Raw genomic sequence first — 27,519 nt, forward strand, 5'->3', positions numbered from 1 at the left:
CCTGAATACCCACATCTTTCTATAGTGGTTAAGAAAATAGCAGCATGTTTTATTTTTCCTTCCTCGACATCCTTGATGATGTGACTAAGAAGTGATATGAGCCAGTTTGGTTACCCATGTCTGGTTCCCTGCCTACTTATTAAGATTTATTAACCACATTTTCATAAAGAGATTCACCCAAAGTGGTTTACAGTACATTGAATAGTAATCAGGTACTCAAGTATTTTCCTTTCTTCCTCACCAAAATACAAAATTTCCCCAAACTTTCATTCCTGGATCTCCTGTTTAACTTCCTTCAAGCCCACTGGTCATCTTTTCTCTATTCACATCTCATTGTATATCCCAAGAAAGTTCTCATTGTGCAAAGCCATGCTGATTTCAGTCTGTGAAGTGGAGATATGTTATACTTTGATGTTGTAGTAATCATATCTCTTGCGGCAGCAGCGCTTGATCCAAATCCAATAGAGTGATATCATGAAGACCCAGTATAAAACAAAGGCGATGGAGCCATAAATAAGATAATTCTTTTCAGTCATTTTCTTTTCATCTGTCCAATCAGCGGTGGCATCCCTCCCAATTGTGTAGCATAAGCCCGCAAGCAAGATGAGGATCCAAATGGATAAAGGGAGCAGTGGGATATAGTTTCCCACCTTCTTCTTTCGCCCAGATGTTCCCCAGCTACTCTTATTCATGGTAATGATGGCAAAGTATTTGGATGGGAGTAGCCCAATCATATAGAGAACAGCGTAGAGGGACATGAAGATCATCACCATGTTGCCACGCAGGAAGCAGGCATACAAAGCCTTAATTGTGGCAATGAGCTGAATGCATATCAGAACCCATAAGATGTTCCACAGGCTGGCACTGAAGAAAAGCTTGATGACTGTGGCAGTGACAAAGAATGGGAAGATGCCTGAGACAATGGACTCATAGGTCATCCAGAGATGATGCTTATGCCACCAAAGTGAATTGTAGAGCCATTCCCTAAAGTAGGATTTCGTCCAACGGATCTGCTGATTGAGCCACCGCAGGAACTGAGCTGGTGTCTCCGAGTAGCACTTAGATCTTCCAGTATACCTAATAGTGGAAGTTAAGGTTCTCATTATACACTGAGCATAGATGCACATCTATAACCTGAAAGTTTATCTTCTGTATTTCCACAGTACAGGGCTCATTACATTCCACCTGGTATGTATTTGGATAAACACAATTTCAAACAATTTCTAAACAAACTGAAGATCCATTTCCAGTTTTCGACTGGCTTTATGGACACCAGTGAAATTGTCTAAAATTGATAACAGTCAAAGGAATGTTTGTTGGTCTTTCAATTTGGCAGTTGGTACTCTGGAACACATGGTTTTTATATGTCCGTATGTGGCTGATTACTGGAATAAAATTTGGTCATCCATTTCTAAGATACTTTCCATCTCAATTCCTTTGTCTTATAGATTAATTATTTTTGGCACTACTGATGCAGTTGTGCTGGATACTTATAAAGACCAGTTACTGTAGAATCTAGTTATGATAACTATTAAATCTATCCTTTTCCACTGGAAAGACTCTTCTAAATTGTATTACAACAATTGGTGGAATTTAGTGTGTTTATATGCTAAATATGAAAAAAATATTTGCAGTTAAGTGTGGCAATTTGAGGCGATTTGACCAAATATGGGAAACTTTGCTTAAATTCTGTAATTAATATACTTATGATAGTTATTATGATATTCTTACAACTTCTCATGACTAATGTTTTGTATTTATTGCATTAGTATTGTCCACTTGATATTTTGTTTTGTATATACAGTAAAACCTTGGTATGTGAGCATAATTCATTCCGAAAACATGCTTGTAATCCAAAGCACTCATATATCAAAGCGAATTTCCCCATAGTAAATAATGGAAACTCAGACGATTCATTCCACAACCCCAAAACTTTAATACAAAATACTATATGTACTTGTATTGCAAGACTTTGCTCATTTAGAACAGTCACTACACTCTTGCAGCGTCAGACAGAGAAGAACCATTGGCTCAGTTGTGATGTGTATATGCTATGGGGGTAATAATCAAAAAAACAAAAACAAACGTCTAAAAAGTGTCCTAAATGGCTACTTGGACGATCAAAAAGCCTGATCGTCCAAGTACCCATAACCAAAGCTGGTTTTTAGACGTATCTAAAACCAACTTAGGCCTTTCCCCTGCCTCTAAACGCACAGAGAGAAAAGAGATGTGTTTAGAGGAGGGGAAAGGGCGGGCAGTGGGCGGGAGGTGGGCCGACCTACACCTAGCCATACAACAGGTATAACCAATACAGGTATAACCAATAAGGCGCCTGGGCCAATCAGAATAGGCCCGGGAGCCTTAGGCCCCTCCTGGGGGAGGGGCCTGAGGCACATGGGCCCAACCCAACCATGTGCCCAAGGCCCCACCCCCAGGAGGGGCCTAACGCTCCCGGGCCTATTCTGATTGGCCCAGGCGCCTTAGACCCCCCACCAGTAGGCGGGGCTTTGGGACGGATGGGCCAATCCGGCCTCATTCCGTCATTGGCTGCCTGCCGGACAGGCGGGTTTTGCTCCCGTCTGTCCGGCCAACTAAACCAAAGGTACGGGGAAAGGGGGTGGTGGTGTCATTGGGGTCGACCAGGGGTGTCGCGGGTCAGCTGGGGGGGCTGTCGTTGGGGGGAGGGGGGTTTGCGTCGAGGGCAGGAGGGCCTGGGATCCCTCCTGCCCTTAATGTAGTGAGGGGTGGGGGTAGGGGGTCATCGTGGCCAGGAGGGTTTGGGCTCCCTCCTGGCCCGATGTTGTCGGGGGGGGGGGCAGGATCGGCTGGGCCAGGAGGGTTTGGGCTCCCTCCTGGCCCGATATTGTCGGGGAGTTGGGGAGTCGACGGGGCAAGAGGACTTGGGCTTCCTCTTGCCCCGATCGTGTCGGGGGTGCCACGGTTGGCTGGGGCAAGAGGGCTTGAGCTCCCTCTTGCCCCGATGTTGTCGGGGGGGGGGGGGGGGTCGCGGTTTGACATTGCAGGAGGGCTTGGCCACCCTCCTGCCTGGATCGTTGGGGGGGGGAATTCTGTAACAGGTGTTGTTTTTGACAGGTACCGGTTACAGAATCCAGCTTTTAGGCGAAGGACTGGCTCCTCCTTTGCCTAAAAGCCCTTCTGTTGGACGTTTGTGGCCTAGGCGTGTTTTTGTTTCATTATGGCTAAAAAGTGTAGACGTGCTGTGGTGGTACTTGTAGATGTAGTGGAGATTGGGCTTTTAGGCAGAGGAAGGCCATAATCAAAACATGGACGTTTGTTTTTGTTATGGACACTTTCCCTGCTTCTGAGTTGAACGTTTAGGGACTTTGGCCAAAAGGGGACTTAGACGCTTTTTTTGATTATTCCCCTCCACATGTACTTGTATTGCAAGACATTGCTTGTATATCAAATTAAAATTTAATAAAATGTTTTGCTTTTCTTGCAAAACACTTGCAAACCAAGTTACTTGCAATCCAAGGTTTTACTGTATATGTATATATATATATAATGTATATTATGTACTAATTTAAAATCTAATAAAATATTTATTGAAGGATGGAGTCAATCCAGAAGATGACAAAAAAAAGGAAATGTATACAGAACTGTACTGAATCCACACTGAATTTGATGCTCAGGAAACTCCTTTGTTTGTTTAATATGTTTATCTTTATTCTTATTACAGAACTTGTTTTACTGCCCATAACACAGCCCTTCCCCCTCCTCCAACCCACCACTGAACCAAGCCAATCAGACCTCAAAGGCCTGGGAACAGAAGTATTGTCCAATATCCAAAGCTAGTTACCTGGATAACAGCACCTGCAACCTGGATAGCTAGTGTTCGGTGGGTTGAGCTAGTGATTTTTAGCTTATTGCGTTAGCAAGCAAACTTTTCATATTATGTTCGTGTCAGAAGCTGTGTGCTCAGCCATCAGTGTGTGGCTCTAACACATGGTTTTCTGCTTTGGCCCTTGAAAGTCTAGAGTCGGACAGTTTCTTTTCAATTCCTTTAGTTGGGTTGGCTTTTAATCCTGAGAGAGAGCTGCTACTGGACCATTAATGGATTGATGGGCACAAATTAATTACTGTGTTTCCCCGAAAATAAGACATTGTCATATTAATTTTGGGTCCAAAAAACCCATTAGGGCTTACTTTTGGGGGATGTCTTATTTTTTTTCATGTACAACAGTAATCCCTTCTCTCTTCTACCCCAATTCTTTTTTCCTTTCTCCTCCCCCTATGTGCAGCATATTTCCTCCCCTCTCACCAATACCCTTGTGCAGCATCTTTCTATCCCTCCCTTCCATTCTCCTGTGCAGCAGAACCCCACCCACTCTCCTTCCACGAGACTGATATACCTCTGCTCCGAGTCCTCCAAAGAGAGCAGCGGCAGCAGCACTCTGAACTGGCTGCTTTGAGGTCTTCCCCGCCATGGCTTTCCCTCTGCTACATCACTGATGATATCATCAGTGACACGGCAGAGGGAAGGCCCCGGTGGGGAAGGCCTTGAAGCAGCCAGTTTAGAATGTTGCTGCCGCTGCTGTTTTTGGAGGCCTCAGAGCAAAGGTCAATCTTAACTAGGGCTTATTTTTGGGGTGGGGCTTATATTAGGAGCATCTTTAAAAATCATGCTAGGGCTTATTTTCGGGATATGTCTTATTTTCAGGGAAATAAGGTATTAGACCTATACAACATTTTTCCATCCTTGCTTCAACTATGTAGCTGCTATGCAAAGAAGGAGCAGATGAATATAGAAAGATGTGGAGCTGTACTTACTTGGTGGCATACCCAATGCTAAGCATTCTGTTGGTGAGATGTCTATCATCTCCAAAGGTACAGTGACTCCCCAGAAACTTCTGATTATACCAGGACTCCAGGAACTGCTGCAGCAGGTCATTCCTGTATAGCCCTGCCAATGACACAGGACAAGAGACCATGTAAAATAGAGTCTCCTGCTGGAACCACCAAAGGAAATCTCATGCATTGGAGTATGGCATGGGCTTCAACATGTTTTCTCACCATTTCAACCCAAGGCACAGGATGTTATGCTTTGAAATGGGATTAGACCAGGGGTTCTTAACCCAGAAATTGGGACACACCTAGCCAGCCAGTTTTTCAGGATACCCACAATGAATAGTCATGAAATAAATTTTCATACAATGGAGGTAGTGCATACAAGTTTTTCTCATGCATATTCATGATGGATATTCTGAAAACTGGACTGGATAGATATGTCCTGAAGACTGAGTTGAGAACCCCTGGATTAGACAAATTTATGGAAGATAGATCACAGCCTATCAAAAGCAAAGAATGTCACTCTGAGTTCAATATATTCCAAATCCCAGACTGCTGAAAATTGCTAAAGTATGACAGGGTAAAGAAAACTGTACAGTTTCTCTTAGCTTCCATGAATTGATACTGTCAGAAATAGGACATCGGGTTAGACCAGGGGTTCTCAATCCAGTGAAACAGCTAGCTAGTCAGGTTTTCAAGACACCCACAGTGAATATGCATGGGATACATTTTCATACACGATCATATTTATTTTAGATATTTATATATACATAATAACATAGAGCATGATATATCGGTCCAGAGGGCTGCTACATAATTGGTTAGTGGTTTTTGTCATAAATCGTATGGGGACAGACTTAGAGATCTTAATATGTATACTCTGGAGGAAAGATGGGAGAGAAGGGATATGATAGAGACATTTAAATATCTCCGTGGTATTAATGTACAGGAGGTGAGTCTTTTTCAAATGAAGGAATACTCTGGAAGGAGAGGACATAAGAGGTGATAGGCTCAGGAGTAATGTAAGAAAATACTTCTTTACAGAAAAGGTGGTAGATGTGTGAAATAATCTTCTGATGGAGATGGTGGAAATGAAGACTATCTGAATTCAAGATAAGCATGTGAAATCTCTTAGGGGGAAGAGGAGAAAGCGGATGTTGTGGATGGGCAGACTGGATGGGCCATTTGGCCTTTATCTGCCGTCATGTTTCTCTGTTTCCATGATGGCAGAAAAATACCTGAACTCAACCTGAACAGTCCATCTAGAAACATAAACATAGAGTATGACGGCAGAAGAGGGCTGGCGGCCCAACAAGTCTGCCCACTCAAGAACCCTCCCTCCCTGGAGTACCCTTCTTTTATGCATAACTCTGTAGCGCCCCCACCTGTTTGTCCCATTGACTTTTGAAGTCGAGCACGCTACTAGCCTTGACCACCTGGCGTGGAAGTTTATTCCATCGACTAATCACCCGTTCGGTGAAGAAGTATTTCCTGGTGTCACCATGAAATCTTCCCCCCTTAAGTTTTAGCGGATGCCCTCTTGTTGCCGTAGGACCCGTAAGAAAAAATATTTCTTCCTCCACTTTAATGCGACTCGTGAAGTATTTGAATGTTTCTATCATGTCCCCCCTTTCTCTGCGCTCCTCGAGAGAATATAAGCGCAGTCTGGTCAGAAGTTCTTTATAAGGGATGTCTTTAAGTCCTGAGTCCATCCTAGTGGCCATTCTCTGGATTGACTCCATTCTCTTCACATCCTTTTGATAATGTGGCCTCCAAAACTGGACACATTACTCCACGTGAGGCCTCACCATGGATCGGTATAACGGCAGTATGAATTCAGGCTTTCGGCTAGTTTGCAAATTAATCTCATGAATAGTCACTGTGGATATCCCATAAACCTGATTGCCTAGGTGTGTCTCAAGGACTGGACTGAGAACTCCAGAGTTAGATGAATCTATTGTATGACTCAGGAATGAACTTAGAGAGGGATTTTCAGCTGGCAATAGTAGAACTGTGCTGATATAATTCAATTGGTGATTTAGTTCCTCTTTCTGTCCTACAAACTGCAAAAGACTTGAATAAAACCACTTACCTAGTGGTCCGCTAATGCAGGAGACACAGTCGAAATAGGACTGGCAGGCTCTCTCCATATTGAAGGCCATCCAGTACCTGAGACTGCTCATGAAGCTGATGTAGGAGTCAGAGAGGTTCAGGATCCTCACGTCCCCTCCCACTGCGCCATATCTGTCATTGGATTCCAGGACCTTTACCAGCTCCAGTGTAGCTAACTGTTCCAACTTGGTGTCAGAGTCACAGACCTGCAACAAACCAACACTCGTGAGCAATTTTTTTTAAAAATATATACATCCCAGAAATATTTCCCTGCCTGTGATTGACCAGGAGCAACACTGTGCTAAGATGCTAATGTTGCTTTTGCAAACTTGTGCCTAGCTGTCTTGTCTAAGTTGACCCTTAAATAGTGAGTTTGGGTTGTGCCAGTGATTGCTACCCCCAACCCCATTTAATGCTCAATGCAATGTAGTTTGATGTATTTTCACTTTAAAAGTTATTCTTAATATTATTTTCACTTTTTAAAAGGTAGTAAATAGAAATAAAACATAACAAATAAAAGATAATAAGATGATGCATTTTCTGTTGGACTAACAGTACTGACAAGCTTCCTTGGGGGAGATCTTGTATCTGAGGCAGCTGCATGCCACATCAGTGAACCCTAAATTTGCAAGCTCAGATTCTAGTCATTCGCCCTAATGATGTATCTCATTCTAATACTTTACTGTATTTAATCCGGCAAACTACTAGGACTGAAATTTAAAAACCCCGTTTCTGCCCCATCTCCGCGAGCTCAGTCCTCGCAAACCATCTGATCCCATCCGCACAAGCCTCAGTTAGGATTTTATATTGAATGTATTTTATTAAAGTATAAAAAGAAACAATATTCTGTACAATTATAATTTTATAAATACAAATAATACAGAGCAAGGATCAACAAAACCCCTGTCTCCTTCCCCTTCACATATATCCCCTCTACTATCAAGAAAACTGAATAAGCCAAATTATTACAGAATGCTACACAGAAATATCATGCTAACAGAATACCGCACTATATAAGTAAGTACCCCAGTCACTCTTCAAACATTGACCAATATTTTGTAACTAATATCAAAGGACAATGTCTCAACTTTCTTATCGATTTTTTTAGGGCTTCAGACATGCCATTTGGTCGCCCGTTTTTTCCGGTGACACAAATATCTTAATGGCTATGGCTGTGGCTTCTTCATTTGCCCACTCTAACATTTATAGAGTGGGCAAATGAAGAAGCCACAGCCATAGCCATTAAGATATTTGTGTCACCGGAAAAAACGGGCGACCAAATGGCATGTCTGAAGCCCTAAAAAAATTGAAAAGAAAGTTGAGACATTGTCCTTTGATATTAGTAACAGAATACCGCAGTCACACATAGCAGGAATAGGGTTAGGGGAGTGCAACTAGGGCAATTGTCCCCCTGGTCAGAGAGAGCCCTAAGCCACTGTCTGGACTTTGCAGTCTGAGGAGTAGTGGCTCGTGGCCAGTAGGGGGTGATGTTTATGGGACGGTAATGGACTGGATATCAGAACATTATAGTGCAGTATTTTTGTGGAGTTTTTCTACAAAAGTGCCTGTTTTTCGTATGATTCTGGGCACTTCTAGTTAGATACATGTATATGTGTTAGTTAAGGCCACACCCAAAAGATGCGTACGAAAAAAGGGTGAATAAAAATCTAAATATAAATGTAGCTAAAGCCAGAAAAACACACGACAGATTAATATATGGGAAAGAATGGTGTTCTTTTTATGTACTTTGCTGTTGGGCCAGATCATGAAGGAAACCAGAGGAATCCATTTTGGGTTCTCTGTCTTTTCTATATCTTCTCTGTTTTTGGACACCATTTTGTGCCAGTGACTAGTTTCTGTCTTCTTTGTCCTCACTGTGTTTTTCTTTGTTTAGTGTTTCCGCTCTCAGCAGCGTGGTGTTAATTAATACCACATGTGCTTTTGGTTAGGAACATAACGTGTCCCAAATTAAGATATAACAGGAATTAAATATAGTCATGAATGAATCAAATTATGAACGAATGATTGGGCCCAAGCAAGTGCTGGAGTGAATTGTATGGCTGTGTATTGAACAAAAGAATGGGTTTTGAAAAAACATATGATATATATTTGCAACCTAAAGAAATCCTAAAGCAACATCTGGAAGTAATTAAGTCAGAGACTCCTGCTCTAACATAGGAAGGCTTGTGTGTGAGACTGTCAGCTCAGGGGGAGGCCAGCCCCTCCTCCTCCTCCAGGCTAAGGCTATGTAATTTGAACCTGTCAATTTAGGGAGAGTTTTTTTCCTCTAAGGCTGACAACTTTTCAGCATGGAAGGGCTGAGAACTTTTCAGCATCTTTTTAACAAATAATTTCTCTTAATATACTTTTGTGAAAATTATGATTTATATTCAGAAACGACTATAAGCAAACAAATGTACTTTTCTGAAACTTTGAAACGTAGAGGAATTTTCTTTGTCTAACTTTTAAGACCACTCATGTTACTTATTATTGGTTGAGATACTGATGATGTCACAATAAGCCAAAAGTATATAATAGAATGACTTGAGATATTAAGGTGAGCTCGTTATCAGAAGGCCAGCATTTGGTAACTGTAACGATCTCCCATTAGCGCAACTGTTAATGCAAGCAATTATGCTTTATTCTTTTGATCGCATAATGGAAAAATAGAAACAATAATTCAATAAATCTTAATTATAATTTTTAAAACCTTGCACTGGGGTCATTTTCATGTTTTATTATTTTTCAAACCTTGAGCTTTCAAAGAGGCGTCGATGTCCCTTGCTCAAGTCCCCAGTTATGTCTAACACCAGCTCTAGCAGGATATATATATTTCAATTCTGATATATTCTAATCACAAAATAGAAATAAAATTATTTGTTTCTACCTTTTGTTGTCTCTGGTTTCTGCTTTCATCTTCTTTTCACTCTTTTCTTCCCATCATCTGCCCTCTCTGTCTCTTCAGTCCAGCATCTGCCCCTTCCATCCACTGTCTGCCCTTTCCCCCTTCCATATGATATCTGTCTTCTTTCTATGCCCCTCTCCCTTTTCCATCCAGCTTGTGCCCCCTCTCTCCTTTTTACAAGATTCATTCCAGCTTCACTGCTCTCTTCATTTTTATCTCTCCTACACCAGATCTAGCATCTTTGTCCATCTCTATTTCTCTGCTGATCCCCCTTCCCATCTCTCTACTTTCTCATTCCTGTCTCTCCCCTTCCCCTCCTCTAATTTCCTTGCCAGCTGTTTCCTTCCTTTATCCTTCACCCTTCCCTCCTCTCCCTGTCCAGCAGTAACTCTCTTCCCTTCCCTTTCCCTCCTCCCCTCCCAGCAGCATCTCTCCTTCTCCTTCCCTCCAGGTCTAGTAGCAGCTGTCCCTTTTTTTCCCTTGTCCAGCAGCTTCCCAGACTCCTTTCGCTACTCCTCTCCCAGCCGCATCTCTCCTTCTCCTTCCCTCCAGGTCCAGTAGCAGCTGTCCCTTTTTTTTCCCTTGCCCAGCAGCTTCCCAGCCTCCAACAGTGGCTTTCTCCCCTCCAAGCAGCTGTCGGTATTTACCAGCGCAGCGATTCAGGAAGGCAGCCTTGGGTCCTTTGATGGGTCATGCCGCCTCTGAGGAAAGAGGAAGTTGCATCATCAGAGGCGGCTGCGACTCAGCAAAAGCCCCAATGCTGCCTTCCTGAATCGCTGCGCTGGTAAGTACCGACAGCAGCTGGGAGGGGAGAAAGCCACTTTTGGAGGCTCTCCATGATCTCCCCAACCCTGTGCGGACTTCAGCTCATCGATCTTGCTTGCTCTGCACAGAACGGCAGGAAATTGCAGATGTCGATCTCGCCGGCCCTGCGCGGACCATCAGGAATTTTCTGTGGACTGGCACCGGTCCGCGTACCGGTGGTTGAAGAACAGTGGCTTAGATCATTAGCAAATGTAAATGAATACATAAGCATGTATTCAAACCGAGATTGAGGAGGAGTCTAACTAAGATGGCGGCCTGATCGCGTTCAGCTAAACGCGTTCAGCTAAACGCTGCGGTGCCTATTACCAGCAATGGTCAAAAGGAAATCAAAGACCCAGGTTTTCCCTTTGGAACTCAGGCCGCAACCACAATTACCTGGCTTGATGGACAGGTTCATAAAACAGGGACTTAAAGTGGAGCCGGACAAGACCTTGGCACGAGGTGGAGCGGTTTCGGAGACTCCTCACACTTCTTTCGATGAGACCAGCTTATCACCAGAAGAGTGTAGGACGCCAGCTCAGCCACTCCCACGCCCAGTGTTGCAGGACATGGAGAGCGAGGGAAGTTTAGCAGCCTCCTCTGAGAGCTGCGAGGATGAACAGGAGGAAGAACTAGCAGTGAGGAAGATATTGACTGCTCTATTGCCATCTTTGCTGCCGCGGGAAGCCTTGTAATTGGTGGAAGAGGTGCACAAGTCACCACCGGTAAATTTACCTTCAGGCACTGTGGACCTCAAAGATATGGAATTTAAATACTCTGTAACTCCATTGGTAAAACCGCCAGTTGTTGATTTAAATTAAATTTGGGAAGCAATTTCCAATTTACAAGTGTCTCTGGGATCTCAAATCTAAAAGTTTACAACTAACTGTTCTGGGGTATTATCTGAGACTTTGGGCTCCTTTTACAAAGGCACACTAGCGGTTTAACGTGCGTAATACCACGCGCTAAACCGCCGGCCATGCTAGCCGCTACCGCCTCCTGTTGAGCAGGCAGTAGTTTTTAGGCCAGCGCGGGGGTTAGCGCGTGATGAAAAGTCACACGTGTTAACCCCGCTAGTGAGGCTTAATAAAAGAACCCCTTTATCTTTGCAACAGAGAGTGGGCAAACTAGAAAATAAAGTATTGGATCAGAGAAAAAAGCTTGAAATTTTGGGAGCACAAAACCAGCTCCTAATAAAGGAAAATGGAAATATTAACTTCAAGATGGAAATTTTGGAAAATAAGACGAGTAGTGTTTAAATTAATAAAGGGAGGTTATAAAGGAAGAGATCCACAAAAGTGTTGGCCAAAATACAATGTTATTTAAATAAGAACAGAGAGAGTGAGAGAGATGTTATGAGAAGCCCTCCAGATACGGCCCCGTGCTTAGGGCATTCTAAAACCCAGAAAAACAGTGAGGTTTTGGATAGGGATAGCAGATGTCTGGGAAAACCCAGACATGTCCTCTTTTTAGTGGACTCTCTGGGTTTCCGGACAAACTTTCCAAAACCCAGCATTTGTCCAGGTTTTTGAAAGCCCTGATGAGCTCCGGCTACATAAGGGGGGCCTCTGAGCATGAGCGGAGCTGGAGGTTGTCCAGAAAAAGAGAGGAGGCTTTGTGGGGAGGGGGACTGGTGGCAGAACTGGGTGGGGCTGGAGTGGAACAGGGTGGGGTCATGTGTTTGGGGTTTCCCAGACAAAAATATGGCAACCCTAGTTTTGGAAATCCCTCCAGGCACCTGAACTAGGGTTGCCAGATTTCACCTTTAAAAAAAAGAGGATACCTGCCCCCTCCCAGTTCTGCCCCAGCCAAACCTCCAGTCGCCTTTCCTGAGGTCTGGAGGGCTTCTGTGCATGTGTGGACATCGATGTGATGATGTCACATGAATGCATATGATGTCATCACATCGACATCCGTGAATGCGCAGTGGGCTTCCATTAGCAGTCCCGAGCTGGAAACTTCCACAACCTGAACAAACTACCAAGTTTTGGAAATCCCTCTGGGCACATGAACAGTCCTCTAAAAAGAGGACATGTCCAGGATTTCCCGGAGATCTGGTAACCCTAACCCGGACAGTTCTCTTAAAAGATGTCTGGGTTTTCCCATACATCTGGTAACCTTAATAGCTACACTAGTCTTAGATTTGGTATAACTGCAGGTGCCTCAATGCAGCGAGAGAACACATAATATACTGCCCATGCCCCTCCCATGCTCCCACACCCTTACAATCAGGACCATAGTGAGGGAGGTAGTGACTCCAAAATTGTGCAGTACATTATCTTCCTTGTTTGTCTACAATGCAGTGGGCTGAAAAGGAGCTCTAGGCCAGTGTTTCTCAACTTCTATGCATAAACTTGATTTGCATACACTGTCTACATTATACGCAAATTTATTTCATGCATATTCATTGTGGATATCCTGAAAACCTGACTGGCAAGGGGGTACTCCAGGACTGAGTTGAGAAACATTGCTGAAGGGGGGGGGAGTGTTGCAGGGGGCATGCTTCCGGCTTGGGACAGTCCTGCTTGCAGTTACATATGTCCTTACACAATATTGCTTAATTACTTTGTTTCCATTTATGTATGTGCACCCTCTCTAGTGAAACTGCAGGTATTCTGTACACTTATGCCTGGGTGGCCCTATAATAAGGCCAACTGAGGCGGCGGCCTGAGGCAGCACTCTTGACGGAGCGGCATCTTGCTGCTGCCGGCCAGCGTACCTGCTGGTCGGCTCTCTCTACCGCTCTCCTTCCTAGCATCTAATCTTTTCAGTCTCTCCCCCCCCCAATCGGCATTTTCACACACACCTCCCCCGCGTCTACCTTTAGATTTGTCAGCGGCGACAGTCATTCACTAATCAGTTCTGCCAACCCTGGCACTTCTCTCCAATGTGGCCTGCCCTCTCCAACAACTTCTTGTTTCCGCTGGGGAGGGCCGTAGTGGAGAGAAGCACCAAGGTCAGCAGGGCTGCTCTGTGAATCACTGCTGCCACTGACAAATCTAAAGGTAAGATGTGTGTGTGTGTGTGTGTGTGTGTGAGGGGGGGGGGGGGTAATAGAAAAAAATGCCGATCAGTGAGAGAGGGTGAAAATATTAGATGCCAAGAAGGGGAGTGGCAAAGAGAACCAACAAGTACGCTGGCCCGCAGGAAGATGCCGCTCCCTCAACAGTACCTGATATTGGACTCGGGGGCAGTGGTGTATCAAGTGGCAGATGAGTGGGGGGAGTGATTCACCCCAGGTGCAGCCCATAAGGGGGTGCTCTGAGGGCAAGTGTTGTGATCTTCCAGCAGTGGCAGCATTCACAATTTTCTGCTCTGCTGGCATCGGGCTTTCCTCTCTGCCGGGTCCTGCTTAGCAGAGAGGAAGGACCGAAGCTAGTCAACCCAAGAACATAAGAATTGCCGCTGCTGGGTCAGACCAGTGATCAATCGTGCCCAGCAGTCCGCTCACGCAGTGGCCCTCTGTTCAAAGACCAGCGCCCTAACTGAGACTAGCCCTACATACATACGTTCTGGTTCAGAAGGAACTTGTCTAACTTTGTCTTGAATCCCCGGAGGGTGTTTTCCCCTATGACAGACACCGGAAGAGCGTATCAGTTTTCCACCACTCTCTGTAAAGAAGAACTTCCTTATGTTCATACGGAATCTATCCCCTAATAACTTTAGAGAGTGCCCTCTCATTCTCTCTACCTTGGTGAGGGTGAACAACCTGCCCTTATCTACTAAGTCTATTCCCTTCAGTACCTTGAATGTTTTGATCATGTTCCCTCTCTATCTCCTCTGTTTGAGGGAGAAGAGGCCTAGTTTCTCTAATCTTTCTCTATATGGCAACTCCTCCAACCCCTTAACCATCTTAGTCGCTCTTCTCTGGAGTCTTTTGAGTAGTACCGTGTCATTCTTCATGTATGGCGACCAGTGCTGGACACAGTACTCCAGGTGAGGACAAACCATGGCCCGGTACAGTGGCATGATAACCTTCTCTGATCTGTTTGTGATCCCCTTCTTTATCATTCCTAGCATTCTGTTCGCCCTTTTCACCGCCACTGTACATTGCGTGGATGGCTTTATCGACTTGTCGATAAGAGCTCCCAAGTCTCTTTCCTGGGAGGTCGCTTCAAGTACCGCCCCGGACATCCTGTATTTGTGCATGAGATTTTTGTTACCGACATGCATCACTGTACACTTATCCACATGTCGATGCCCATTCCTCAAGCCTGATTATGTCACATTGCAGATCTTTGCAATCCCCCTGTGTCTTCACTACTCTGAATAACTTTATATCGTCCGCAAATTTAATCACATCATTTGTCGTACCTGTGAAGGCTTTGCTGCTGATGGGGAGAGGGGGTGAGGAGGGGTGTGACAAAGAGAGGGGAGGGAAGGGGAAGAGAAAGGCTGCACACAATTAGGGAGTGAGAGGGAGGGAGGAAAGGAGAAGGAAGACTAGGGAAGTGAGAGAAAAGAGAGATGCCAGACAGTGGGGAAGGGAGGGAAAGGAAGGAAGGAAAGAAAGGAGATACTAGACCATGGAAGGGGCGGGAGAGATGCCAGGGCATGGGGGGAGAGAGGGGAAGGAAACAGAGATGCCAGACAAAGGGAAAGAAGGGGAGGAGATGCCAAATCATGGAGGCGGAGGGAGAGATTGAAAGGAAGGAGAGGAGAAAGATGCCAAGGCATGGGGGAAGGAAGGGAAGGAAAGGAAAGGAGACAGAGATGCCAGACCATGGGGTAGAATGAGAAAGAAGGAAAGAAAGGAGAAGAGAGTGATGCCAGAGCAAGGGTAGGGGGTGGAGACAAAGAGAGAAAAATGGAGTGGGGTTGAAGCTGAAATGAATCATCTACAAAGGAGAGAAGGGGCATAGGATAGACAATTTATGGAAAGGAGCATAGAAAGAGGAAAGATGCCATATGGAAGAGAGAGAGAGAGGGTGGACAGTGGATGGAAGGGGCAGAGAGAGAGAGAGATGGCGGGCAGTGGATGGGAGGGGCAGAGATAGGTCAGATCCTGTTTGAAAAGAAGAATGCAAAGAGAAAATGATAAAGCAGAAACAACAAAAGGTAGAAAAAAATATATATTTTTGTTGCTTTAGAATAAAGTAGTATTGTAGCTGTAGTGATAAAAGTTTATAAACAGGAATTGGAAATAAAGCAATCTTTTTATTGGACTAAACCCCCTTCCTCAGGTCAGGGCAGGATACCTTAAGAGGATTTGGCCTCTGAAAGCTAATTGAAAAATGGATAAGTCCAATAAAATGGTATTTTCTTATTTCCCATTATTTATTTTATCTTTTTGTTAATTTATAAAGTGATGATTGTTATTTCTCTCTCTTTTTTTTTTTTTTTCAAATTTACATCTGATATGGTAAGGTGGTGCAGTTGCACTGGGCTCCCACATTACAGGGGTCTCAAGCCTACCGAAATGTGAAGGAAGTACGCTCTACTGGTTGGTTCTGGGGCATCCTTCCAAATTTCTGCCATGGACATTTGTGTATTTAAAACTGGCCCTGCCTTCAGCTTGCGCTTTCAATTAGATTGCGACATAGTGTAGTGTATCCATATTCATAATACCTCCCAGAAATCTCTTATTGGTCCTTGTAACTCTGTGATTGTGATCTTTGTACCCTACCAGGCTGACTACCACAGCACTCATCAATCTTTCTCTAGCTGTGACCACAATTTGGATGGTTGTGGAGAGTTTGTGATCCTTGGACAGCGCAGGGCAATGATATCCTGTTGACATTGTAACACCAAATGTGAGTTTTTGAAGTCACAATCTACCATTTGGGAATCTCTGGTCATACATTTGTGGTAGATGTGCACATAAATTGTATCTACGGTATTTCAAAAGGGAAAGCATGTGCGTACTTGCCCTTTTAAAATTACCCTAAGGGACATGCATATACATATTTGCACCTGCTTTCAGGCACATAGTGATTCACCATTTTATTATATGTGCTTTTCTTATTATCAGCCACGAATGAGTGAATAAAGCCTGTGGCACTAAGGCCCTGATTCTCTAAAAGTGCGTCCCGATTTTAGGCAGCTGTAGGCGTCCTACAGCTGTCTAATCAGCCAATCGGGATGCACGTTTTTTTAAAAAAATGCTCCCCAGGCAGGCCGCCTATATTGAAGGCGAGGCCCGCAAGACACCTAGGCCCTGATTCTGTATAGGACGCCCGGGAGAGGCGTTCTATTCAGAATCGGCCTAAACTAAACCCCGATTCTGTAACCGGCGTCCATGTTACAGACGCGGGTTAGAGAATCGGGTTAGATTAGACACGGCCCGCTACACTTATCGCGGCAAGGGATCTCTCTGCCGCTATAAGTATAGCGGGCCGTGGCCCCTGACCGATCACTGGCAGGAGGGTGCCCAAACCCTCCTGCCTGAAGACGCACCCCCCTCCCCGACACTACCGATCGCCCCCCCACGACAATATCGGTCGCTGGCAGGAGGGTGCCCAATCCCTCATGCCCGAAGACGCACCCCCCCCCGGCGCTAACACCCCCCACTCCACCAAACCTGTTCTTACAGATGGGTCTTGCACGTCGAGCAAGCAGGCACGCCTCGTCGAAATGAGGCGGGCCCGCCCCTTCCCGGCCTATCCCGCCGAAGCCTAAGGCCTGATTGGCCCAGGCTCTAGAAGCCTGGACCAATCAGGCCTTAGGAATAGCGGGTCCGCCCATCCCTACTAAGTCTAAGGTCTGATTGGCCGATATTGTCGGGGGGGGGATCGGTAATGTCGGGGGGGGGGGGGGGGCGGTCGGTAGTGTCGGGGGGGGGGCGGTCGGTAGTGTTGGGGAGGGGGGGTGCGTCTTCGGGCAGGAGGGTTTGGGCACCCTCCTGCCAGTGATCGGTCAGGGGCCACGGCCCGCTATACTTATAGCGGCAGAGAGATCCCTTGCCGCGATAAGTATAGCGGCCGCGTCTACTTACAATGTAGACCAGCATTTTGCTGGCCTACATTTTTAAGCTTCTCATCTACTAGGGAGACGCGTAGGGCTGCCTAGGTTCAGCCTAAGGCCCGCCTAAGGCCCTTAGACGAGCTTAGGCATCTTGCGGGTCTCCCTAGGCTCCCGGAGGCGCCTTCAGGCCTGCCTGGGGAGCATTTTTTTTTTTTAAACGTGCATCCCGATTGGCTGATTAGACAGCTGTAGGACGTCTACAGCTGCCTAAAATCGGGACGCACTTTTAGAGAATCAGGGCCTAAGTGCTCTTTCTTTGATTCAAGTTTTTGGATTGGATGTGGATTACATGTTGAATTGACTTAACAGTATACCTTTTTTTGGTTGGAACATTTTATTTACTTGGGTCTTTTAATAAAATTGTTCCACCCTTTCTTGAGACCCTCTGTGCAGTTTTTTTTGCAAAAAACAACAACACCCAAACCAATATTAGAGGCACGATCCAGAATTCCCCCCCCCCTCCCAATTATGAAAAAGAGTTGGATAAAACAAACAAGCCAAACATGGTCATGTTTCAGTTTGTACCTGCATCAGGGGCCTAAACAATGATCCTGTAACCTTATTCAATTTCCAAGCTTTAAAATTATATCAGACAGATGTACCCCAATAATAATACACTTATGAAGGCTGATCTCAAGCTACAGGACAATGAAACTCCTTGTCACTGAAGCTTAACAAGAAGCTTTATTACTTATAGTTTGAGATCAGTCTTCATAAGTGGATTATTATTGGGATACACATCCAGGTGCAATCAAAAATATGGCCACGTTGGGCTCATTTGAATAAAAGTGACTTTTACCATACTGTGCTGGATTGTGTGTTTATCCAACTCTTTTTCATATTTTACACGGTCGAGTCACATTATTATGACTAGTTGGAAGTGATGCAGCAGAGGAAAGGCCCTGCCAGGGCTGGCCAGAAGCTGCCTGTTACTAGCGCTTCCCCTGCTCACTGGCTGCCACTGTATCATCAGGTGAGTGAGGGAAGAGGGAGGGGGTTTGTCAGGACCGGCTGTGCTGCTTCGGGTAAAAGAAGGAAGGAGAGAAAAAGAGGGAGAAAGTAGAAGGGGGGGGGGGGGAGAGAAAGTGACCAAGAAAAAAGGGAAGAAAATGCTGGACTTAGAAGTGGGGATGGAGGGATGGTAGAGTGAGGTGGGAATGGAGACGCATCTGTTTTTACATTAACTCTCAAATAACCAGAAACTACAGTTATCCGTATCCACCAATTCCTATGGGTGCTGGATAATTGAGATTTTACTGTAAATAAATGGGCGGATTGGGAGGCGTTCCTTTAAGTTACATGCATGGTTATAGAATAAGGGTATCCACGCCTAAATTTAGGTGTGGGCATATGTACCACATTTTTGTTGGTGGAAATGGGCACACCTAAAGTTAGGCACGGTTCCTGGGCATAAGCACTATTCTATAAACCTTGCCTAAAGTTAAGTGCAGTTTGTAGAATAGTGCTTTTTGGCGCTGATATTTTAGGCATCATCTATAGAATTTATCCCTTTTGTTCTTTCCCTATATGTTCTCTTTCTTACTTGATAAATTGTAGTTTTGTCCTTCCTCCCTCTTGTTTCTGTTTGTCTTTTGAATTGTTTTTTATGTTTTGAATTATGACTGTTGTTTCTAAAGGATGTATAGTCACCCCATATATGTTTTTAACATAATGTTCACTGCCTAGAAGGTTGATTGGGTGGTTTATAAAATTTCTGAATAAACTTGAAACTTGATCAACATTCTTGCTGCATTTTACAAAATATAAGCCTATGAGTTGATTTTTACATGCCTCATTCGTGCCTCACATCAGGCGTAGCTTTTTGCAGGAGCTATCAGAAAGGCTATTTCATTAAGGTACATATATACTTCTGCGTTTTTCCTGCCTAAATGTTCTGTTATAAAACTACGCACCTTGTGATTATAGAGAACATGGTGGAGGGGTGTAAAATCTAGGCAGTGACTGAGTCAACAAAGAGCTAGTTTTCTTCTTCCTGTGATAATATTTGCAGCTGTCAGTAATTGTAATGGAAAGGAGAATTCCCATTGGTTGAGAAGTTGTGTGTGTGTAAAGGAGAATTCCCATTGGGTGAGAAGGTGTGTGTGTGTGTGTATGTATGTATGTATGTCTATGCATGTGTGTGAGAACAAGGTTACCAGACAGTTTTAAGTACCGGTAATGGATGACAGGCATGTATTGGAGTAAAATCAAGACTGACTTAATGTTGGGGGGGCCCAAAATGGAAACTTGCTCCAGGGCCAAATGATCATAGCCTTCTATCTTTCTTCCAGTCTCTCTCACATTTACTGTAAATTCTCTCTCTTTTCATTCCCTCTCCTTCTCTCCCTCCTTACCTGAACATAATCCACAGAGTCTCCGAAAGCCTTAAAGGCAGTGTACATCACCTCTCTCTTCCCACCCCACTGTTGCATAATGCATACACAGCGCTTGGTTCGAATCATCTCCTCAACTTTCAGTCTTCCAGGGGGATCCTCAAAGGGAATCTCATAGTATTCAGCATCCTCCCTGTAGTTCTGGTAATAATCATCATTTTTTTCTGGCTTGGTGTGGTAGTTATAGTCCCAGACGTAGGTTGCCACATCTTCACCTTGGAAGACTTCTTTGAACATATCCATCATATACTTGTCATCCTCCTTGTTACCATCAATGACCATGATGATTTGCAGGAGTTCTGGGGGATAGGAGAGATTCTTGACAGACAACAAGCATTCTCGGAGGTAGGTTGGGTCCTCTTGGAAAGCTGATATGGTCAGAGCCACTTTTTTTGTGTAGCTACAGTTGGCAGTGCTCCGTCTCATGTTACGGTGTTCCAGGAATGCGAAGGAACTTTGGATAATGAGATGAATGCTCAAGAAAGCTCCATAGAGTCCAAAAGCAATTACACGGAACTCATCAGAAGCCAACTGGAAGCTCTGAATATAAGTCCAAGCCAGGCCTCCTAGTACCAGAACTGCAAACAAGATGGTGAAAAGCCTCCTCCCCACCCTTTCCCAGGACTTTTCTTCTTTAACTGGCGTCACCATTCCTAGAGAACAGAAAAGCAAAAGGCTATGTCAATGGAAACAATTAGTGGTAGAGTGTGTTTACATAAAATCCTGGCAAATCCAAGCAGATACAAAGAACTATAGTGTTGATCATAACTTATGTACAAAAGAATGGTGGGTCTTTCCTTTATGTTGAATTATTTTCAACAGGAGAACTCAGCAGGTGACAAATAAGGATGAGCTATTTATATTTATTTAGGGGTAGAACAAAGAGCAGACCAAATGAGTATATTGAGCAAAAAGAAATTTAATGTAACATGTCTGACGTGGCCATGTTTCACCCGAGGGCTGCATCAGAGGCAAAACTGCAAACAGAATCATATCTAACTCAAACCAACATTCATAACAATAAAATCATATAAATCATATACTTAAATAGTTAGAACATTTGAATGTTTACATAAAACAGAATAGACAATATATAAAACCAAACAATTCATGAATATAAAAAAGAACCATGCATATAAAAAAGAACCATACATAAAGAAAAGATAAGCCAAATATGTCAACTGTAAGCTAAATATGGATGGGCAAAAGTGTTAAAGAGCACAAGATGACCACTGGACTAGCATAGAGGTGATCAGGTGAAACATTACAGTGATTACACACCCTCTCTATTCGCCTGACCTTGCCCCCCTGTGATTTTTTTCCTATTCCCCAAAATGAAATTATGACTGAAAGGGCGCCATTTTAACACAACTGAGGAGATCCAGGCAGAATCGCAGGAGGTCCTCAAGGCATTCACCCAAGATGATTCCATAGATGCATGGACTCATGGGAAAAAATGCTGGGATCGCTGTAAACATTCTCAAGGAGACGGTGGAAACTAGCAGTTTCGTTTATGCAATTTTTTTTTACAATTGAATTCCCTGAACTTTTAGGTAGCACCTCATTTGTGCCAGCATAATCACAGAAACCCCCCCCCCTCCATTCATTTTATAACAAAAAAAAAAAAAAGGAAGACCATAAAATGGAAAATTTCTGGCTGTTAGTTTTCTAAACTTTTATGTGAAAGAATTCTATGAAGTTTATCAATACTGTTGTTTAACATCTTTCCTTTGGCTCCTTCCCCTCCGATGATGGTAGTATCTTGTGATTCAACAATTCTGGATGGTTAAGAACTGAAATACAGTATAAGCCTCGTTTGGGTAGAGCCCCTCTACACTGTTCTATTGCCAGCAGGGCCACTCTTTGATTTGTCACCAACCTTCCTAATACAGAGTTGTTGGAGATAGTCACTGTCCTGAGGACTGGAAGTTGCCTGTTCCAACACAGGGGTCACCACAATAGTGTCAAATGTCTTTGACCCCCCCCCTCCCACACACACACACACACTCCTTCAGTTTGAAATTCCCAGATCTTGACTAGCCATGACAGAAAAGGGATCAAATGTGGATCTCATATTTAATTCATAGCACTAAGTCATGAAACATCTGTTTTTACAATCTATATAGGACTGTTTTGGAGGAATTCCATTATGCATTAACGAGATTAATATTTTTTTTAAACTTAAAGATATATAGTGTGGGGTTATCTATTTAAGATACACTGTTGTCATTATTCAGAAAAGACTTCTCCATTCTGTCTGTGGTAAAAAAATTTAAAAAAACTTTATTGAATAAGGGCACATATCCTATCAAATGTTTTTGGTAACAACACCCCTATTTTCAGAGGATGCATGAGAAACATTTTAGAGAGAGATACAGTCCATGGTTTACTGGATTGACTATACTGCCTGTCATGACAAGCAAGCCAGGGTGATTTACAGACTATCCACAAACAGAAATGTAACAAAACTCCGATAAATAACAGGAAAGAAAGAGGAAATATAGGCTAGCTTTTATCAAGCTGCGCTAGAGGTTTTTAGTGCGGGCTGGCGTGGTAAATGCTCTGACGCTCATAGAATACTTTGCTGGCCCACGCTAAAAACGTCTAGCACAGCTTGATAAAAGAGGCTGATAGAGAGGAAAAAGCAACAGAGAGAAGATCCATAGCCTCAAATCCACCCCAGCATTTGTACACACTCCACAGCTGTAGATACTGCATTTGTACTTTATCGACTGTATCTATATATAGAGTGAGACCAAAAAAATAACCCCCCCTAGAGTTTTTTTTGCTGTTTTCTCAGCAACCGCTTGGAATTTCAATATGAAATTTTACAGCTTCATTTGTTGTTAACTATCTATATTTATGAACTGAGTGGAATGAGGTTGTCTTTAAACCTGGAGAAGTTACAGACTTTTTAGTGTGACCATCCAGCAATTTTCTGAGTGTTTTGCACTAGAAAACTACCATTATTGGGAAGTAAACAGGGTACTAGCTTGCTGTAATGATGTCACAGTGATGTAGACTTTTGTAATTAATCATTTGAATCTGAATATATTGTATTTGATAATATAATAATTTACAGGATAATTTTTAAAAAAAAGGCAATCATGGGCAAGATGTTAGTAGCAGAAAAATGACAATCCAGAACACTTTGGCCCAGATTCTATAAGTTTCCAAGTTTCCAAGTTTATTAAATAATTTGATTAATCGCCTACTCTACATTCAAGGCGATGTACAAGATAATAATAATAATTATAAACATAGATAAAATATTATATAAATGGACAATATTACAAAAGACAAACACAATTAAAAAAAAAATAATAATTAAGTTGTTACTTATTATATCGAAACAATAGGAAAATTCATTAATGGTTACATTCTATATTAAATTCAAAATACAAAGGTAAAAACATAGGGGGGGGGGGAAAAAGACAATAAAAAAGATAGATAAAAATAATAAAAGATCATTATTCACTAAAAGCATCGTTAAAAAGGAAACTTTTGAGCTTAATCTTAAATTTTTCGAGGTTCTTTTCTTCTCTTATATATATTGGGAGATCATTCCAGGACTGAGGGGCTGTCACCGAAAAAATAGTGAGACGTCTTGTATTAATGATTTTTAACGAGGGAATGGTTAATAGATGTTGATCCTGTGATCTCAATGTTCTAGAAGTGGTATAAGGAATTAAGACTCTATGGATAAAAGCAGGAATTTGAGAAATAAGAGTTTTAAACGTGAGTAAGCATATCTTAAATAAAATACAGTGTGCTACAGGAAGCCAATGAGATTCTTTAAGTAAGGGTGTGATGTGGTCAAATTTTTTTGCATTGTGAATTATTTTAATGGCAGCATTCTGCACAATTTGAAGACGTCTAATTTCTTTATGAGGTAAACCTTTGAATAAAGCATTACAGTAATCGAGTTTAGAGATGACTAAAGAATGTATCAGAATATTGAGGGATTTTTAACATAAGAATTTAGAAACTGAACGAATTTGACGTAGTCTGAAAAAAGTAGATTTAACAACATTACTTATATGGTCATGGAATGATAATTTATTGTCGAATATAACACCTAAGATTTTAATATTTTGTTGTAGGTGCCATCGTCATTAGCAGCCTAAAAACCAGCTGCCAACCATGGCTTTGTGGAAGGTAGGCACCAGAAATGTAGGCCAGGTATATCATGGCCTACATTTCCTATATTTACTTTTCATGTGAATCGTTGCTGTAGAGGCACTTTACGATGCCTAATGTCACTTCTGGCATTCGCCTTGCCTACAGTGGCATTAAACAATGTAAAGTGCCTCTATAGCCATGATGTAAGCGTCTATATTTTTAAAAACCGCTTATACTCATTTTTAAATAGCATTTTGCACTTAAGTTAGGCACCGGTGGGGTGCCTAACTTAAGGTGCCATTTATAGAATATGAACCTGTGTGAACAAGGTTTCTGAGCAAACGCAATAGTGACTGCGTATCATTTCAAGAACTGGAAGCTCAGCACTGTGAAAAAAAAAAAAATTGTTGCCATGTCTGGGGAACAATGTTGAAGGCCTATCACAAGCTCTGGCCAAAGCTGTAAAAAAAATCACCAAACTCAAGGAGCACTGCAGATGATCTGAGACAGCCTGCCACAGGGACTGGCTGACAAGGCTGTTAAGAACTTCCCAGTGACTCAAGGCTGATGTTGTAGACACTTTGAGCATTCATAGTAACTGCAAAATTCTGACACATTGTTAATTGTATCGTTTGAATGACATAATTTTACTGTGTTTTAGTTCAAACATTTTTAATGCACAAAAATTGCTAGGTTGTACAGTATGTTGATCAACATACTATAGCTTATGATAATTAAATGCTTAATAGTAATATGTAAATATGATGACTAAAGTATGTAAAATTTCTCACTGAAATTCAAAGTGATTGCTGAGAAAACTGCATAAAATTGTGAGTGGGGCTAATTTTTTTGCCCAGCCAAGAAGAGAATGATGCGGAGCCATGAAACTTACAAGTTATTCCACACTTTTCTTGACACTTTTCGTTTCATTTCATGTCATATCACTGAAATGAAAAGTGTCAAGAAAAATATGGAATAATTTGTAAGTTTCATGGCTCCACATCATTCTCTTCTTGGTTGGGCTGAGAACTTTTCAGCGGCTGCTCATGTGTGTGTGTGTGTGTGTGTGTGTGTGTATTTGGGTTTTTGCCAGGTACTTGTGACCTGGATTGGTCACTGTGGAAGCAGGGTACTGGGCTAGATGGGCCATTGGTCTGACCCAGTTTAGCTATTCTTATGCTCTTATATAAAGTATATATATTAGGAAAGTATGTAGATGTATAGATATGTAGATGGATGTATAGATAGATAAATATATATCTATATACCTGTCTATATATATATAGTATATATAGGTTAGGTCAGTATAAATATACATATATAGATAGATTAGATAGATGTAGATATAGATATAGATAGGTAGACTGAGATGTATATATCTATTCTATATCTAAATATATTATAGATAGAGATGGAGATATATAGATACAGATGTAAATATATAAATAGTTGCAGATAGATATAGATACTATATAGTCAGAGATATATAGGTAAAGATATCTATATATCTCTATGTATATCTATGAATATATATATGTATAGATTTAGATACACATTGAGATATACTATAGATAGATGGAAATATAGATATATTGCCAAAGCTTGAAAAGCAATCACAGTTTTTTGACTGGTTTTGTCCTCCACAAATTTAAGCCCTATCCAACAACTTAAGAATTATAGTGGTATACATGCATAATCTCTACAAAAATATATAATATAAAAATATAGTGAAAGAAATGAATATCAAATATGTCTTAAAATTAACATCTAATCTAATCTAAGGCTTGGCTTTATATACTGAGACATCAATCCAAGAAAGCTCGACTCGGTTTACAATACGCAACCTTAGAATTACAAGGTTCTGTGACAATTTTCAGTATTTTTAACTCCGATGACTTCCGGGTTCTATCTCACATTATCTTTATATTATCATCATGTAATATTTGGAGAAACTCTGTTCTGGTGTTAAATTAATAAATAAATCCGCACATGTAATTGAACACCAAATTGCCCACAAACCTCAACTTCAAATTCCTGAGAATGACTTTTGGTACAGTTAGAACCATGTAATTCTAACTTAACGATATAGTTAACTTAACAAATAAAAACCATAAAGAATAAGACTAAGTTTCAGAAGATTAATTTTCAAAGTGTTTAGCAAATAAAGTGGTTTTTAAAGATTTACAAAAAAAATTAAAAGAGCCAGAACTCCTTAAAAGAAATGGAAGATCATTCCAAAGTTGAGAGAACTCAAAACGCAAAGATTGACTAAAAATCTTGACTCCATTAATCCCTTTTTTTGAAGGAAGAGATAATTTAAATTGTTGATTACCTCTTGCAAAGGAGAATCTGTAAACATTGCAAGATAAAATAATAGAATAATGTGCTCATAAGATACATATTCAGCTAGAATAGATGCCTTAAGAAATGTGTGGAACTGAGATCCTGCTGTAAGAGTTACCTTGCACTGCCTTACCCGGTGCTGTGTTTTCACCTTCCGTTTCTTTGGATCAGAGGCAGATTCCACTCCTCTGCTGCTGATGCTAATGCCTGACACTGCCTGCCTACCTATCTCCAGGCAATAGGATTGCAGCCCCCTTTTAGAGCTCCTTTTCATTCCTGTTAGGGTGTGCACAGCTGCGTCATGTCAGTCCACACCCAGATACAATTGGATGACTTATGCTATTTGCTTGCAGTGTAAGCTGCTCAAGCTTTCCAGCTCTCTTCGGTTCCCTCTTTATTTTATGGTCCTTTTCAGCAGTATTTTTAGGTTGAGCTAATTTTTAAAGTGCCAAGAAATTGACATTCAGCTGTTGACCTTGCAGGCTGGCACTTGAGCAGTGTGTCCGAGATGATGAGATCCTCTGCAGTGTAATCTGGTTTATGAGTGAGTTTCATTCCTGTCTTAATGCGAGAAAGTTTATGAAAGTTTTATGTATAGAAAAAGCCTTGGAAAAATTACGCAGTCATTTCCATGTATATATATATATATACACACACTGACATGACGTCATGTATTAATATGTATATTTTATTTATTGATTTATTGAATTCATTTTCTATCCCATTCTCCCCAAAGAGTTCAAAATGGGTTACAGGTTAACATACATAATATACAGTTTACAGGTTAAATTTATCATAGTTCAATACAAGTTTTTATTCTAACATGACACATACCGAGGATCTAGTACCAATATACATTTCTTTGTAATCCATCAGTTGTGGGCGGGGGAGTTAGGTGAAGAGGTATGTTTTTATTGCTTTCCTAAAGTTGAGGAGACCTTCAAGGTATCTGTTCTATGGGGGCAATTAATTCCAGTAGCTCGGTATGAAGTGGGAGTAGGAAAGTCATTTGGCGATTTGCATTTGAAGGGCACGATCAGGGGGCGTTATGAGGCGTATTTCATCCTA

The 27,519-nt window shown here is 42.2% G+C and overlaps 1 protein-coding gene across 2 annotated transcripts; it reads right to left on the reverse strand.

The window, feature by feature from the left end:
- Positions 1-132: 132 nt before the first annotated feature.
- On the reverse strand, positions 133-26,683 carry LOC117345585 (hyaluronan synthase 1-like). 2 transcript variants are annotated; one of them, XM_033914433.1, is made up of 5 exons: positions 26,585-26,683; positions 19,948-20,639; positions 6,902-7,127; positions 4,792-4,924; positions 133-1,077 (listed from the first exon to the last, which is right to left on the reverse strand). In XM_033914433.1, exons 2-5 carry the CDS (start codon positions 20,635-20,637, stop codon positions 402-404), a joined length of 1,725 nt encoding a protein of 574 aa, XP_033770324.1. In that variant the 5' UTR covers positions 20,638-20,639; positions 26,585-26,683; the 3' UTR covers positions 133-401. The 2 variants fall into 2 exon arrangements, with proteins under 2 accessions (XP_033770324.1, XP_033770325.1); XM_033914434.1 differs by having other exon boundaries at positions 26,570-26,682.
- Between the last annotated feature and the right edge of the window lie 836 nt (positions 26,684-27,519).

Source organism: Geotrypetes seraphini, chromosome 11, assembly GCF_902459505.1.
Source record: "Geotrypetes seraphini chromosome 11, aGeoSer1.1, whole genome shotgun sequence".
NCBI classification, from domain to species: domain Eukaryota; kingdom Metazoa; phylum Chordata; class Amphibia; order Gymnophiona; family Dermophiidae; genus Geotrypetes; species Geotrypetes seraphini.

What these genes read in the sequence shown, in the direction of transcription:
- LOC117345585 (XM_033914433.1), bottom strand. Translation starts at nt 20,637, where the DNA reads ATGGTGACGCCAGTTAAAGAAGAAAAGTCCTGGGAAAGGGTGGGGAGG. An exon ending in ACTCTGTGGATTATGTTCAG is followed by an intron (nt 7,128 to 19,947) that starts GTAAGGAGGGAG and finishes GGTTTGTTGCAG; the next exon opens with GTCTGTGACTCTGACACCAA. An exon ending in AGCATTGGGTATGCCACCAA is followed by an intron (nt 1,078 to 4,791) that starts GTAAGTACAGCT and finishes TTCCACTATTAG; the next exon opens with GTATACTGGAAGATCTAAGT.